Below are 15,257 nucleotides of genomic sequence, written 5' to 3' on the forward strand. Positions count from 1 at the left end.
TTATCACCATTATCTAAGTTTAGAACTTTTCTACCTCCCCCAAAAGAAACCATATACCCATTAGCTGTCATGCCATATTCCCCTCTCCTTCCAGTCCCTGGCAACCACGAATCTACTTTTTTTCTCTATGGATTTGCCTATTCTGGACATTTCATATAAATTAAATCATATAGTATGTAGTCTTTTGTGAATGGCTTCTTTCACTTAGCATCATGCTGTCAAGGTTCATCCATATTGCAGCATGTATCTCTTTCCTTTTAATTGCCAAAAAATAGTCCACATGGATGGATATACTACATTTTATTTATCCATTCATCAGTGTTGGACATTTGTGTCGTTTCCACACTTTCGCTAGTATGAACACCTATGTATATTTTTTGTGTGGATGTATGTTTTCCTTTCTCTTTGGTGTATACATAGGATTGGTATTGCTGGGTCATGGTAACTCGATGCTTAATATTTTGAGGAACTATCAAACCATTTTCCAAAGTACAATAATTTTTTTAATGTACTGTTTAAAAGAAACAAAGATTAAGATTTTGCTTCAAAACTTCATTCTGAATAAATTGGCCAATAGATGTATACTAAATTTTAAGGTAAGAATTAAACATTGAGTCTGTATACACTGTACATAATCTAATATGTATAAAAACATATACCTATAATATCAAGTTTTTTTTAAGCCCACTTTCTATAAAACATAGGCCTTGCTTTCAATACACTTATTCCACCATATAATTATGTGAAAGGGCAAGTGTAAGTCAGAGGTCAAACTCCAGCATATTAAAAAAAAAAAACTAAGACAATCTTCAATTTTCATTTTTTCCTCTACATTATGATTTTTTTGCCTAATAGCAATAAAGCTAATTTTTTTTAAATCATTGTGGGGCTTCCCTGGTGGTGCAGTGGTTGGGAATCCGCCTGCCAAGGCAGGGGGCACGGGTTCGAGCCCTGGTCCGGGGGGATCCCACATGCCGTGGAGCAACTGGGCCCATAAGCCACGACTACTGAGCCTGCGCTCTGGAGCCTGTGAGCCATAACTGCTGGGCCCGTGTGCCACAACTACTGAGGCTTGTGTGCCTGGAGCCCGTGCTCCGCAGCGGGAGAGGCCACCTCAGTGAGAAGCCCACGCCCTGCAACCAAGAGTAGCCCCTGCTCGCAGTAACTAGAGAAAGCCCACGTGCAGCAACGAGGACCCAATGCAGCCAAAAAAAAAAAAATTGTAAAATATATATAATACAAAATTTACCATTTTAACCGCTTTTAATTGTATAGTTCAGTGGCATCAAGTACATTTACACTGTCGTGCAACCATCATCACCATTCATCTCTAGAATTTTTTCATCTTCTCATCATGACCTTTATATTTTATGTTTTCAAGAACAAAAAAATCTAATTATACCTCATCAGTAAGCTCTCTCCCAGAGTTGGATCTAGGTCTCTGAGGACCCATCACTTCACCTGCTATTGTCTGCCCATCAGGTGCTTTTCCATTTTCCTGAAATTATAATTTTATAAACAGAAAGTAGACTGAATCAATTTCTATAAATATTCAATTATTCATTACCACACACAGTTCTAAAGAATTCCAGAATACAGATAATGGAGCCTACTGAAAATTTAAATGGAGCACTCCATTTCAGTCTTTTATTATTCCCAGCATGCTGAAAAACATTAGGTACCAAAAGTGTTGCTGCTCATGAAATAATGTCTGAATGGTCTTGAAAGCAAATAAATGTTCTATTTGAACCTGGCCCAAAAGCAGTTCTCTACCAGTAAAATGCCAGCACTAATATTGCCATTAATCAGAACTATACACATGGATATCTTGAGGGTAGGGGTTGGCAAACTTTTTCTGTAGAGCCAGATAGTAAATATTTTAAGCCTTTTGCTTCATATATAGTGTCTGTTGCATATTCTTTTTTTAAAAAACAACCCTTTAAAAATATAAAGACCATTTTTAGCTTGGGGACCCTACAAAATCAGGCCACTGTTGACCTCTGCTCTAAGGTTCTGAAAAGACTATAGTGTCTTTTTGTGTGTGTATGTGCTTTGAATTTTATTCCAAGTTCCATTGGCCACAGAATCCTTGATTTTTTTAAAAAAATTTATTTTATATTGAAGTATAGTTGATTAACAATGTTGTATTAGTTTCAGGTGTACAGCAAAGTGATTCAGTTATACATATACATGTATCAATTCTTTTTCAAGTTCTTTTCCCTTTTAGGTTATTACAGTATATTGAGCAGAGTTCCCTGTGCTGTACAGTAGGTCCTTGTTGATTATCTATTTTATATATAGTAGTGTGTATATGTTAATCCCAACCTCCTAATTTATCCCTCCCCCCACCTTTCCCCTTTGGTAACCATAAGTTTGTTTTCCAAGTCTGTATATTTCTGTTTTGTAAATAAGTTCATTTGTATCTTTTTTTTAGATATCATATGATATCCGATATCATATGATATTTGTCTTTCTCTGTCTGACTTACTTCACTTAGTATGATAGTATCTCCCAGTCGGCTAACCTGCCCTAACCACAGCTACCACATAAGTAACCCCCTTGAATCCCAGAATTTGATGGTGGTAGAAATTCATGTAATCAAGTCCTTTCTATTGCCTCATATATGGATACATAGCCTAGTGTATGAAGGTTTTTTTTCATGATTAGGAAAAGGAAATTATAAAAAATAAAAGTCCCCAATTTTGACCACTATAGGTCAGACAAATGAAGATTATAGTTGGTATTTATTAATAAATATTACATATAGCAGCATCTATCACTTTTTGAATACCTACTACATGCCAGGTACTTGGCATACTCTAGCTCATTTCAACCTTGCAAGAAACCTTCAAGGAAGGTTTTCCCCTCATTTCATCAATGAGCCATCTCAGACTCAGATGTTAAATAGCTTGCCAGAATCAGTCAGCTACTTAAGTAGCAGAGCTAGACAAGGGATGTAAGGTAGCCAGGTTTTGGGGACAAGGAAATATTTGGCCTGGAGAAGAAAGAAGGTTCAACAATCAACAAACCAAAACCAAAACCAAAACCAAAACCAAAATCAACAAACCAGCCAGTTGCAGAAAGTTGAGAAAGTCTGTATCAAATATAACACAAATTCACCAACCTGGGCAGTAACTATTTTATCTCCACTGGTAGCACTTGCCAAATCAAGAGAAGGCTGAGAATCTTTGACTGTATTCTCTGAAGCCATGTTTGTAGTTAGGAGAGTATCAGATGTAATATTCTCTTTGGGAACTGCAATAACAACAACAACAACAACAACTAATATTTATATAAGACCTTATACATAGCTTGAAAAGTGCTTTAACCTTTATCTGGCTGATGCTTAGAACAATCCTCTGAGAAAAGTGGTTTTATTACTCTCGTTTTATATATGGGAAAACCAGGGTTCAAATATGTTGAATTCTTCAAGGCTACACAACTTACACATGAAGAGAACTAGGACTTGAATTCAAATCTTAAGTCTCCAAATCCTATGCTCTTTTCACTATGCCACACTGGCTCTCCAATGGTAACAGATTTGAAAGTCTCCTGAAATGTTTAATTACAGTAATGTAACAACACCAATGTAAACATTTTGACTTTCTATTACTAAAGTAAGTTTTATAACTTGGTCATCAATGTGGTTGTCTACAGCATAAACTGAAAAAAAAAATCAGAAAGTTCAAGTTTCAACTCCAAGAACTCCCCACAAAAATAGCTATTTCTCAATTAATACTTGCCATCTAGATCAGGTGTCTTAAGAGCCTCAAACTCCAATTCGCTTTTCTTTTTTCTTGGTGGTGGAGCAGGTCGAGATGGAGGTGGGGGTCTAGGAGGTGGGAAATTAGTTGGAGGAGGTGGGCGTGCTGGAACAGGCTTCTTTGTACTAGCTACTATATCAGGTTCTGGAGTAAGCTGTCTTGGTGGTTTGGCAGGAGCAACTTCTTCCACAACAGCAAAATCTTTAGTAGATAAGGAGTGTGAGGATGCAGGTTCTAGAACATCACTTTCTTTGACTTCCACTGCTTCCTTGTTCAACACTTCTGTTTCAGTTTCAGGCACATTAAGCTGTTGTTCAGTTAAACTTATTTCAGTTAACTTAGTGGTTTCATCTACTGGCTTGTCACATGTGTCATCAGAAGGAAAACATTTTTTTGATTCTAATTTAGTTTCTTCAGATACATCCTGACTTTCTGCCTTTTGGGAATCTTCCTGCAGTACTTGATCTACGGCTAACAATCCAGGTATATCTGTTCCAGCCATGATAGGACTGGCAGTAGCCTGATCAGACTGTCCTTTTCCTTTGGAATCCAAAGAGTCATCTTCAAGCTGTAGTACTTTCTGACTCTCTTCAATAATACTTTCAATAATCTGATGAAAGGTTAAAAAGCAGTTGAAAAAAAAACAATGAAGCTATTTACAAGAACAAAATAACAGCTAATCATTTATGTAGTACTTACTATGTGCCAGGCAATGTTCTTAACACTTTACATATTTTAATCTTTACAACAACTTTGTAAGATAGCACTCTTACTATCATCATTATACAAATGGGGGAACTAAGGCACAGAGGGACCAAGTGATTTGTCCAAGGTCACAAAGCTAGTAAGTGATGAAGCTGGCATAAACGTAGGGAGTTTGGTTCCAGACACTGTACGCTTAACCATTATATAGGGAATCTGTGTTAGTATGTGTAATCACAAAAATTCAATCAACCCTGTAAAAGAAAGTTTAAACCTAAATTTACATTCAGATGCTTCATGTCATAGTTCATTTACATATTTATGCCAAGTTAGTTGCCTGCTGGTTTGAGCCTAGTTAACAAAACTATGAGAATCAAAACCACCTTGTACAAGATTTTAAGTTGTTCAGCTCTGAACTCAAGCCTGACATGGAAAGCCAGCAGATGCAGGGAGATTAATGTTCTTAAACAGGCTACATCTAATCCCCTGCTCTGCAGAGAGATGGCAGGACCATGAAAAGAGTTCAAATACCCAGCTCATCTTGCCTTTTTTCCCTTTTATTTCTTATCTACAGTTGAAAACTACAGGCAGGCTTTCTGCGTCTCCTACCAACATTTAGAAGAAAATATATTTTCTACCCAGTCCTGTCATTATTAACACAATAAATCTCCCAGCCCACTCACTTATCTTCCCACCACGGAGACATGGATGACTTCTGCTTTCTCAATTCTTTGGCTCCAGAAAGTTAACAGAATGTGCTATGGAACTATCTTGATGTGGTTTACTACAAATTCATGCCAAGTTGAACTGGATATTAAGCCGTTCAATAATATTCATCCCTGATTTCCCAGCATATTCTACATATTAATTTTTCTCAATCTTCTAATTTTTATCCTAGACCTACCTTACTTTTACCAGAGAAATATTAACTAGAGTCCACCTAATTTGTCAATTAGGTAGTTTCTGAGCTCTGAGTACTTTAGCAATAACAGAAGCCAGATTACAGTAAATTTACGAATGAATAAGAGGTGAAGACATAGGAACAGCCAGCACACTCTATGTTCTCAAAAAGCTTGGCTATACATGGAAGAGGGTGCAAGAAAATGATCCAGCATTTTTATAAGCAGAGGGGAAGGAGCCAATGGGAAGGAAGATAAAAAGTTCTGGAGAAGAAAGGAAAGAGGGTCTGCTGTGTATTAGACCCAGTACACACATTTGCCATTTAATCTTTACACAGGACTTGTGAGGGAGCTAGATTATCTCCCTTCTACCAAAGCAGGAATCTGAGGTAAAGGCATTAAGTATTTCGCCTAAGGTCCCACAGCTAGTAAACTACAAAGTCAAAACTGAAATCCGGGTTTTTCTCCAAAAAATCCAGTGTTCTTTATATTATATCATTCTACTTTGGACAGAAAAAAAAAGAATACTAAATTCTCAGGAATGGCATGAAAAAGAGGTAAAAGATGAAAACAAGTTTGCAGGTGAGGGAAGTGAGAGATGATGAAAAGGACTGAATTCAGGCTTCTAAGCCTCTAACACCTACATGCAGTGTGGGAAGCAAGGTTATTTGATGAAAGTAAGCAGATGCAGGTGGGCACAGTGAGCATGAGGTGAATGTAAAGGTTTCAAATAATCACTATGCAGAGTGAAAAGGCCTATGCCATCAGAGGGGTTAAAACAAGGTTGAAAATCTTAAACCTTCTTTAATCCCTTAACTGAGGACAATCTCTTCCTCTTCTGAACTCCTAACACTCTTACTGTTCATTATAATATGAACTAGAATATAAATACAGCGTAGTACATGAGCTAGCTCTATATAAATATTTTCTCCACACCTGGAAAACAAGGCCCATGTTTTCTACCTCTTGATATGCCCCCATAGCACCTATTTACAGTACCTAGACCTGTTTCCCCACCCCCGTTCCCTGCCGGGTTTCAGGAGGTAGCAAATGGGGAAAGAACAAGAGAACAGTGAGAATCAAGACTAACATAGAAATGATCATGCTAAAGCAACTGTTTCCTATCACCTCCCTGCTTCAAAAAAATCATTGCTTTCACAGCGACTGTAAAATAAAAACCAGATGTTTTAGTATGACATAAGAGGCATTCCCATAATCTGGCCCTAACTTTGGTCTCTAGACTCATCGACAAACATTCTGCACATTCCTCATCTCCACGCCTTTGGTTATGCCTTTCCTCTTCCACCTCTGCCTGCCCAAATCTTTTTTTTTTTTTTTTTTTTTTTGCGGTACGTGGGCCTCTCACTGTTGTGGCCTCTCCCGTTGCGGAGCACAGGCTCAGCGGTCATGGCTCATGGGCCTAGCCGCTCCGCGGCATGTGGGATCTTCCCGGACTGGGGCACGAACCCGTGTCCCCTGCATCAGCAGGCGGACTCTCAACCACTGTGCCACCAGGGAAGCCCCCTGCCCAAATCTTATCCATTCATGAAGAACCAGTTCAGATGCTACTTCCTCCTTCCCCATTCCTATCCTCAAAGAGAAAGTAAAGCCTCCCTTTGTGCTCTTATAAAGTTTGCAAGTCTATTTGAACACTTATTACACTCAGTTTTGTGTTTATCCAATTTTCTCTACTAAAATGTAAGTTACTGGGAACAGGGATTGTGTTCTGATCCAGGGTATAACTCCACAGCCTTTATAATTAATGTTGGATACTTAATTCACTTGAAAAGGCTAGAACTTAAAAAGTAATACCTAGAGTCTTAAGACTCACTCTATGGCTCCATAGTGTTTACTATTTTTTCAGCTTCTAAACTCTCCTTAAAAATCACTTTTTTTTGGCTACTAACTATACTTACCCATTTGTAATTTATCCCAAGAAAAAAAATCTTTAAAAGGGAAAGAAAAGCTCTAGTGGAAAAACAGAAACTTTTCAAGTTTTCAACAATAAAAATGGCTAGATACATAATAATCCATTTGCTTGATGGAAGCTAATAGACCAAATGAAAACTGAGTATTAAAATCATGTAGAAATATGATAAAAATCAAAAAATGTTAAGAGGAAAAGGTAGAATATAAAATTCTGTCAGAAACAAAACAACACCATCACCAACAAAATTCTATCTACACTACAAATAGGCCAAAAAAAAAAAAAAAAGCAAATGAGTGAGAACCAGAAGGGAATGCCAAAAAAATCAAGACAGCTGTTTGTTTGTGTAGAATTGTGGGAAATTTCTGATTAAAAAAAAAAAGGTACCACTCTTGTTATCTCATTCATGCTGATACACAAAACCATTTTTCCCAAAAAGGAAATTTTTCTTTTTAAAGGAAAAAGTATTATCAATATTAAAATATGTAGTCCATTAATTTCTAAATTCCATAAGGGTAGAACAATGAATCTACATTGGTGGTGATTTTGCCCAGTGTCATTCCCCCAGACATTCAGTGATGTCTGGAGACATTTTTGGTTGTCAAGATGGGGTAGGGGTTGGTGGGGGGGGGAGGCGGACGTTGACATCTAGTGAGTCAAAGCCAGGAATGCTGCTAAACATTTTACCATGTACAAAACAGTCTCTCCTTCCCCCCACAACAAAGAATTATTCACCCCAAAGGTGTTGCTGTTGAGAAACTCTGGGATAGAGGATGTGTCGTTGCATTGGTCTCTGGAAATCCACTCTCTAAACAGTGCCTGGGGCACAGAAAACACTCCAAACTGGTATAAATGAACAGACACACCATTCTTTCTCCTTGGGTTTTATCCTGATACTGTGAACAACCCATTGCCAAAATTTTTATCTTACGCTCAGTCTCTTCCAGTAAACCAAACCCTGAAGCTTCATATGATCAATTCCTTAAAAGTTATCAAAGGTACTAGAAGAGTAATGACTTCTTGTAACCTCTAACTCCTCAAGACATTAGAATTTGCTGCACTGAGTTTTTCAGTACCTTTACCTCTTGGTACTAACCTCAAGAGTAGCTATAGCTTACTCTAATAAAAATACAAGTATAAAAAGTAAAAACACATTACAAAACATTTTTCAAAATACTGATTCAAGGATAAATTACCAATTAGTTCGATTACAAAATGCCTTCTAAAAAGCCTGATGCGCCTTCAATCACAAATTCAACAGATTCAGGAACATTTACTGAACATCCACCACGTACAGGGCACTATACTAAAAGAATATAAAAATTTTTCCACTTTAAATATACCATAAAAATATGACAACTGCTAAACTAATATTGACATTTTATCTTACAAACCTTTTTAGACACATCTTGCTTCAATTCTTGTACAGGGGACTCATTTCCAACTTTGTATGCAGAGTTCTCTGCTTCCTATTTTAAAAAGAAAAGAAACAAAGACCAAATATCTTTTCTTTAAAACTTTGTTTAAAATGGGTATAAATTAGAAATTATAGCATTAATAAATCAAAGGCCCATAAAGAGCTTAGATGTTTATATACTGATAGATGCCCAGAGATTTTTATGCCAATTGGGACAATTTAATTTGCATAGGAAGGTTACCAATCAGCAATTTTCGATTTTTCTATTGTAATAGGATATTTTCCTTTACATGTACCCAACTTTTTAACATTAAAAAACTGTGCAGGAAGATAAGAACTACTAAGTACCTTTGTAGCTTAAAAAGATTAAGGACTTAAGCAAAGGGTTGAATTAGAATTGTTATTTTTCCCAAAGTATCCCTTCATAAATATGAATAAACACAAAAGTACATAATGAGGAAGACCATATTCAGAGAATCATTGCCTTAAAAACTTTATACACTTTAGATAAAAGGAATCAAGATTTAACCAGTATTAAATGAAGTCCCCAAAACAGTAACAGATGAAAAAAATTAAACCCACCAAAAATACATATATATCTACGTATACATTCATATACACATACGTACATATATATATATATTTGGGAGGTTAGAGAAGGTAAAATGGATGCTGCATTTCTGTTGGAAAAAAAATTCGGGTAAATTAAGATAATCATACATTTGCAAATCTTAACACAATATTCTTTTCCACTTAAGTTTTCTTTACATTTATAGAAGTACAGTAATTTGAATGCTACTACTAATACTGAGAAAAAAACTTTTCATAATTCTTAGTGTACATCACAGAGCTTGTCAGAAAGTCACTATAACCATTTTTGACAGATAAGTGACCTAAGATACATAAGGATGTATGTATGTATTAAGGTAGCAATTATACAAGCATCAGGATAGGCTCCAATAATCTCTCTACTCCAGAGATTATTATAATGCTAAAGACTTAATGTGCTAGAGAAATTTCTGCAGGACTTCCAATATCTTCAAGCTGAAAAGTCGTTTCATTGAGTTCCTCCCAGCATTTGGGAAATACTACCAATTCTTATATAGATTCTTCTAGAGAAAAGTTGTTTCATGGAATTTGAAGTATTAGATAAAATCTAAACTCTACCACAGCCCATGAGCACCTAACATGATATGGCTCCTGCCTACATCTTTGACATCTATATTTCTCACCTCCCTCTCCCATCACAACCACACAATTATACTTTGGCCAACTGGATGGTTCCTTACCATCCTTAGGGTCATAGCTCAGGCATTATTACATCAGAAAAGCCTTCCCTGACCACCCTGAAATAGCCATCTTGACAAGATGAGAGAGAATTCTTGAAAGCTGATGATAATTAAGAACGGTTAATGCATATTAAAGAAACGCCTTCAACTGTCCTACAAATTAACTGTATTTACCCAATTACCCTCCAATAACTGTTCATTAGTAGGGAAATCAGAAGCACTGTACAACCTTAATTCCATGGATATTTTCCCCAAGTTAACCTAAGAAAAATACATACTAATAATTCCTGTACCTCAATTTAATTTGTTTTAATACTTACAAAGATCACAGACCAAAACTGCCAAGCAATGATTAGGCTTCTATTTTATTTGGCTTTAACAAAACTCTCTTAGACTTTGAACTTTTGAAAGATATCAACTCCTATAAGGTAAACTGCTGTTAAGTCCTAGTTTTAAGGAGTGATATGGCACCTACCAGAGGATCTGATCTCTAGAGAGGTTAATTGGAAGATTTCTTAGTAAAACCTGATTTAGTATATATAGTCATCTATGATTCTCTCCTTAGTGAGGTTTAAGGTCCAGGTCCTTCCCCTAGCACCTCTAACAGGCTTTGAGGACAAAGCAATGGAAGCCAAGCATGTACCTACAGACAACCAACACCAACTTAGCTAGACTTGAGACAGTCCTCAATTATTACCTTTTTCTGGAGATGGGCTGCCCCATTACTGTAGCACAGTACCTACTAAATCCCAGCTTCCCACCATTAGGCCATTTCTCTAACTCCTACCTATCACAACCTCAGATACATGCTTTCTTAAAAGGTATGATAGAGCGTTCAATTTCTAGCAATTCACACCACTGTTTCCCTCCATCTGTATTGGATATTGGAGAGCTGTTTGTACCCACCTCATAGTATTCAGTTATAAGAATTGAGCTTTTTAATTTTAATAAGCACATCCAACAAAAGACCCAGTTTCACAAATCATTTGTACAAAAGTGATCTACACTCAAAGAAATCTTCATTATTATCTACTAAAGAACATTAAGCTAAAAATGTTAGTTATTAAAAAATTCAGGTCACTTCTGGTTTTTAGTAATGAGGAAGTAACTGTGTAATGAGTAATTAACTGTGACGAAAGTGAAATTTTTAAAAATGTTTGAGATGTGACCGCCACTCTTTTTTGCTGAGGAGAGAAAAAAAACAATAAACAAAAACCAGGAAACAACTCTTAAATAGTTGTCATATGCATCCATCCATTCCTATCAACACCATCCCTCTGTTGGAGTCTCATGTCTTGACATTCTAATCTCTTAGTATCTCTCTCTGCACTTAGTCTCTTCCCCCCGAACTTTCTTCCACCCTTCTACCACTTATCTTTTGTTAATTCCCCAGCAAAAAATCTTGTAAGACATATAAAAATTGACTTTAAATATCTTGCTTCAAAATTTTAAAGCCCAGATTTCTTAACCTGACATTCAAGGCTCATGGAAATCTGGCCCCAATTTACTTTACCAACATTCCACCACTGAAATGTTTACATTAGTAAGACACCAGTCTTTCAATGCGCCCAGCAAATTCTCTGCCGTTGCATATTAATTAGTTCATACTATTACCTAACATACAATGCTTTCCCAATTTTTCTCTATCCACCTATGCAAATCTCTCCCAATTTTCAAAGCTTAACACAAGTTCTACCTCCTCCCGAAAAATTTTCTCTCCTATTCCAGGCAACAGAGCTCTCACGATTGCTCTATGTCCCCTTTCCTCCTCCAAACTCCCTGTAGTTCTTAAGGTCTATTCTAGTCTACAAACATCAATACCACATGTATCATCCCTTCTTATATATATGTATCTTTTCTGTGAGGTTGTAAAGTCATCAAAAATAGGAACTATATCAAACTTTTCTTTGGATTGCTTAAGGTATCAATAGATATGCTGTTATATACAATAAGCACTCAATAACCCATGTACATCCACATCATAGAATATTACTTAACAACAAAAAGGAATAAACCATTGACACATGCAACAACTTGGATGGATCTCAATCATTTGAGCCAATCTCAAAAGGTCACACACTATATGATTCCATTTATAGGACATTCTCAAGTGACAAAATTATTGAGATGGAAAACAGATTAGTGGCTGGCTGCCTAGGGTTAGGGATGATGTGGGGAGGTGGCGGGTGTGACTTTATAAAGGAAGCTCTCTGTGGTGATAAACTAGATCTCATCTGGATTGTGGTGGTGGTTATACAAATATACACATGTAATAAAATGACACAGAACTATATACTCACACTGTACCACCATCAAATTCTTGGTTTTGACATTGTACTATAATTAAGACATAACCACTGGGGAAAGTGGGTGAAGGATAACAGGACTTCTCTGTACTATCTTTGCAGCTTTCTGTGACTCTGTAATTATTTCAAAATAAAAAGTAAAAAAGAACTATATCCAACTTCATATTTATTTACTAAATATGTATATTTTCTATCTAATTTTATTCAAGTTAAGGACAATCTATAATTACTGGGATAAAATAAATTCCCCAAACCTATTTGTTATAACCTAAAAATATCTTAAGACCTAAGTGGCTTTTAAAATCTACAAGCATAAACAGCAATAGTCTCTGGATAGGAGGACTGGGAAGTGGAAGGTGAAGAATGGGAGGGAAGCTACATTTTCAACCATCTACTTTTCACACTGAGTGAATTTTAACCATGTCCATGAGTTGTTTTTTAAAATGGTTTTATTAAATAGTTAATATAAAAGAATTTTCATAAAATATAAGGAATAAAGAATTATGATATAACCTTTCTTAAGTACTCAGTTTAAGAAAAAGAACAGTATTACTATTAGCTTTCAAGTCTCTTGTATGTCCTTCTCCATTTCCATTCCATTCTTTCCCCCTCAGAGATGACTGATATCCTAAACTTTGTGTTTATCATTCCCTTGCTGTCCTTTATAGCTTTACTATGCTTGTATCTCTGAACAATATATTCTCTAGTTTTGCATGCTTTTGGACTTAATATAAATGGAATCTTACTACATGTATTTTCCTGTGACTTGTTTTATTTCCCCCACTCAACACCATGGTGCTGAAATTCATCCATGTTATTACGTATAACTAATTCATTCATAGCCACTGCTACAGAATATTCCATATGAATACACCACAATTTATCAAACAGATCAATATCCAATGTGTATAAGTAGAAGGTAGGGACACTGAAACTGAAAAAAAAAATACAGCATGTTTGAGATTATACATACATATGTACAGACGTACACACAAACACAACCATACACAAACATACACATATAGTATATATTCTATTTGATGTAAATAGTTGTTTCGTGATATTCTTGTATTTAAGATGGTTCTCATTGGCATAATGTCTCAATATCAAACTTCTTTGCTTGAATATAAGGCTAGGATTGATTTTTACATATAATTATGATACCAATACATGTGCCCATAAGAAGTATACAAGTGTTTTGGTTACTCCATATTTCTGTCATGCAAGTATTACTTTTTCAATTAAACACACACACACACACACACAAATACAAGTATTTTATAGTGTTCTTTTATTCTAAAAATTGTAAACCAAATAAAAATTAGCAGAAATCTAAAAAATACTTATAGTCCCTTCCTTACAGTACAATATTTAATTAGGTATTTCTAGAGTACCTAATCACACCTAGAGTAAGATACAATGATAATATTACTTAGCAAAAAATAAGAAATAGAAAGCCAAAGCAGAGAATGAAGAATTACATAAAAGAGAAAAATGAATGAAAATTGTATACAATTTGTAGAAATATACTTATCACTTTCAGAAAGCACAACTCACCTTTAATGTTGAAATCACCACCTTTCCTGGAGACCTGTTCAGAAATAAAAGCAAGAAAGTGTCGAATAGTGGAGATGAGAAGGGAAATACTTCTACACACTCATTAAAGACAAGCCCATATTTTATTTTATTTATTTTATTTTATTTTTTTTGCGGTATGCGGGCCTCTCACTGTTGTGGCCTCCCCCGTTGCGGAGCACAGGCTCCGGACGCGCAGGCTCCGGACGCGCAGGCTCAGCGGCCATGGCTCACGGGCCCAGCCGCTCCGCGGCATATGGGATCCTCCCAGACCGGGGCACGAACCCGTATCCCCTGCATCGGCAGGCGGACTCTCAACCACTTGCGCCACCAGGGAGGCCCGACAAGCCCATATTTTAAAAAACATTTACAGAAGATGTAGAAACCATAAAAAAAGTAAAGAAGAAAATTAAAGTGACCCATAGTCTTACAACCAAGAGATTTGAGTTTGTATCTTTTGTCTTCCTAGATATATAACACTATAATTAGCATTAATGTGAATAAAATTTTGTATTCTTCCATGATAAATTTCTTTAAAATAAATTTCTCTAGAAGTGGAATTGCAGGTCAAAAGTATACACACTTCTCAGCATTTTGAGAAACTCTCAAATTGCCCTCCAGAACAGTTGTACCAATTTAAATACACTCCCATTGCTCTGAGTCCCTGTTTTTTTAATACCCTTGCCAAAAATGAGTGTTATTTTTAAATGTTTACAAGTTTGATAGGAAAATATATATTATTGCTGTCTTAATTTGTGCTTCTTTGATTTACAGTATGGATGAAAAGTTTCATATGCATAGACATTTACGTTACTTTTAAAGAGAGATAACCTATTTTTGTTTGCAGCTCTTTTTTTTTTTTAACTGGAGCAAAACTCTATTCTTAAATACAGAGTGCTCTAGATATAATAATTTTAAAAAGTAACTTTTCACCAATTATTTTCACACCCCCCCTTACATTTTTCTTCAAATAGGAACAATTTCATATCTGCTTCAAAGCACAAAGGAGAGACATACCCTTACAGCCGCTTATCAGGGTTATGCAGTAAGAAGCTTTTAAATGATTCATATGCCATTCCTAAATTTTTTAAATGCAGTGATCACAGATGATACAACTTTGTGTTGAAAGGCGCCTTCAAGATCATCTAGTCATAGCGCCTCTTTTTACAGATAAAGAAACCAAGGTGCTGAGAGGTTAAGTGACTTTCCCCAAAGTCACAAATTAAGTTAGGGGCAGAACCAAGAGAAGCATCGAGTCCTACTACCATGTTCTTCATGTGCCAAATTGAGTAATCCTTGACCTCTAATCAAAACAGTGTGATAAAAAAATTACTTTTGGGCTTCCCTGGTGGTGCAGTGGTTGGGGGTCCGCCTGCCG

General features: G+C 36.1%; 1 protein-coding gene across 1 annotated transcript in view; it reads right to left on the bottom strand.

The window, feature by feature from the left end:
• The window catches only part of WDR44 (WD repeat domain 44), an 84,205-nt gene that overhangs the window by 46,338 nt on the left and 22,610 nt on the right, over nt 1–15,257 (bottom strand). The window contains exons 2-6 of the mRNA XM_060087361.1: nt 13,862–13,895; nt 8,687–8,761; nt 3,744–4,374; nt 3,125–3,255; nt 1,403–1,498 (exon numbers count right to left, since the gene is read on the bottom strand). Of these exons, the coding sequence (XP_059943344.1) occupies nt 1,403–1,498; nt 3,125–3,255; nt 3,744–4,374; nt 8,687–8,761; nt 13,862–13,895 (967 nt within the window). The remainder of the gene's footprint in view (nt 1–1,402; nt 1,499–3,124; nt 3,256–3,743; nt 4,375–8,686; nt 8,762–13,861; nt 13,896–15,257) is intronic.

The sequence above is a fragment of the Mesoplodon densirostris genome, chromosome X, assembly GCF_025265405.1.
Source record: "Mesoplodon densirostris isolate mMesDen1 chromosome X, mMesDen1 primary haplotype, whole genome shotgun sequence".
NCBI lineage: Eukaryota > Metazoa > Chordata > Mammalia > Artiodactyla > Ziphiidae > Mesoplodon > Mesoplodon densirostris.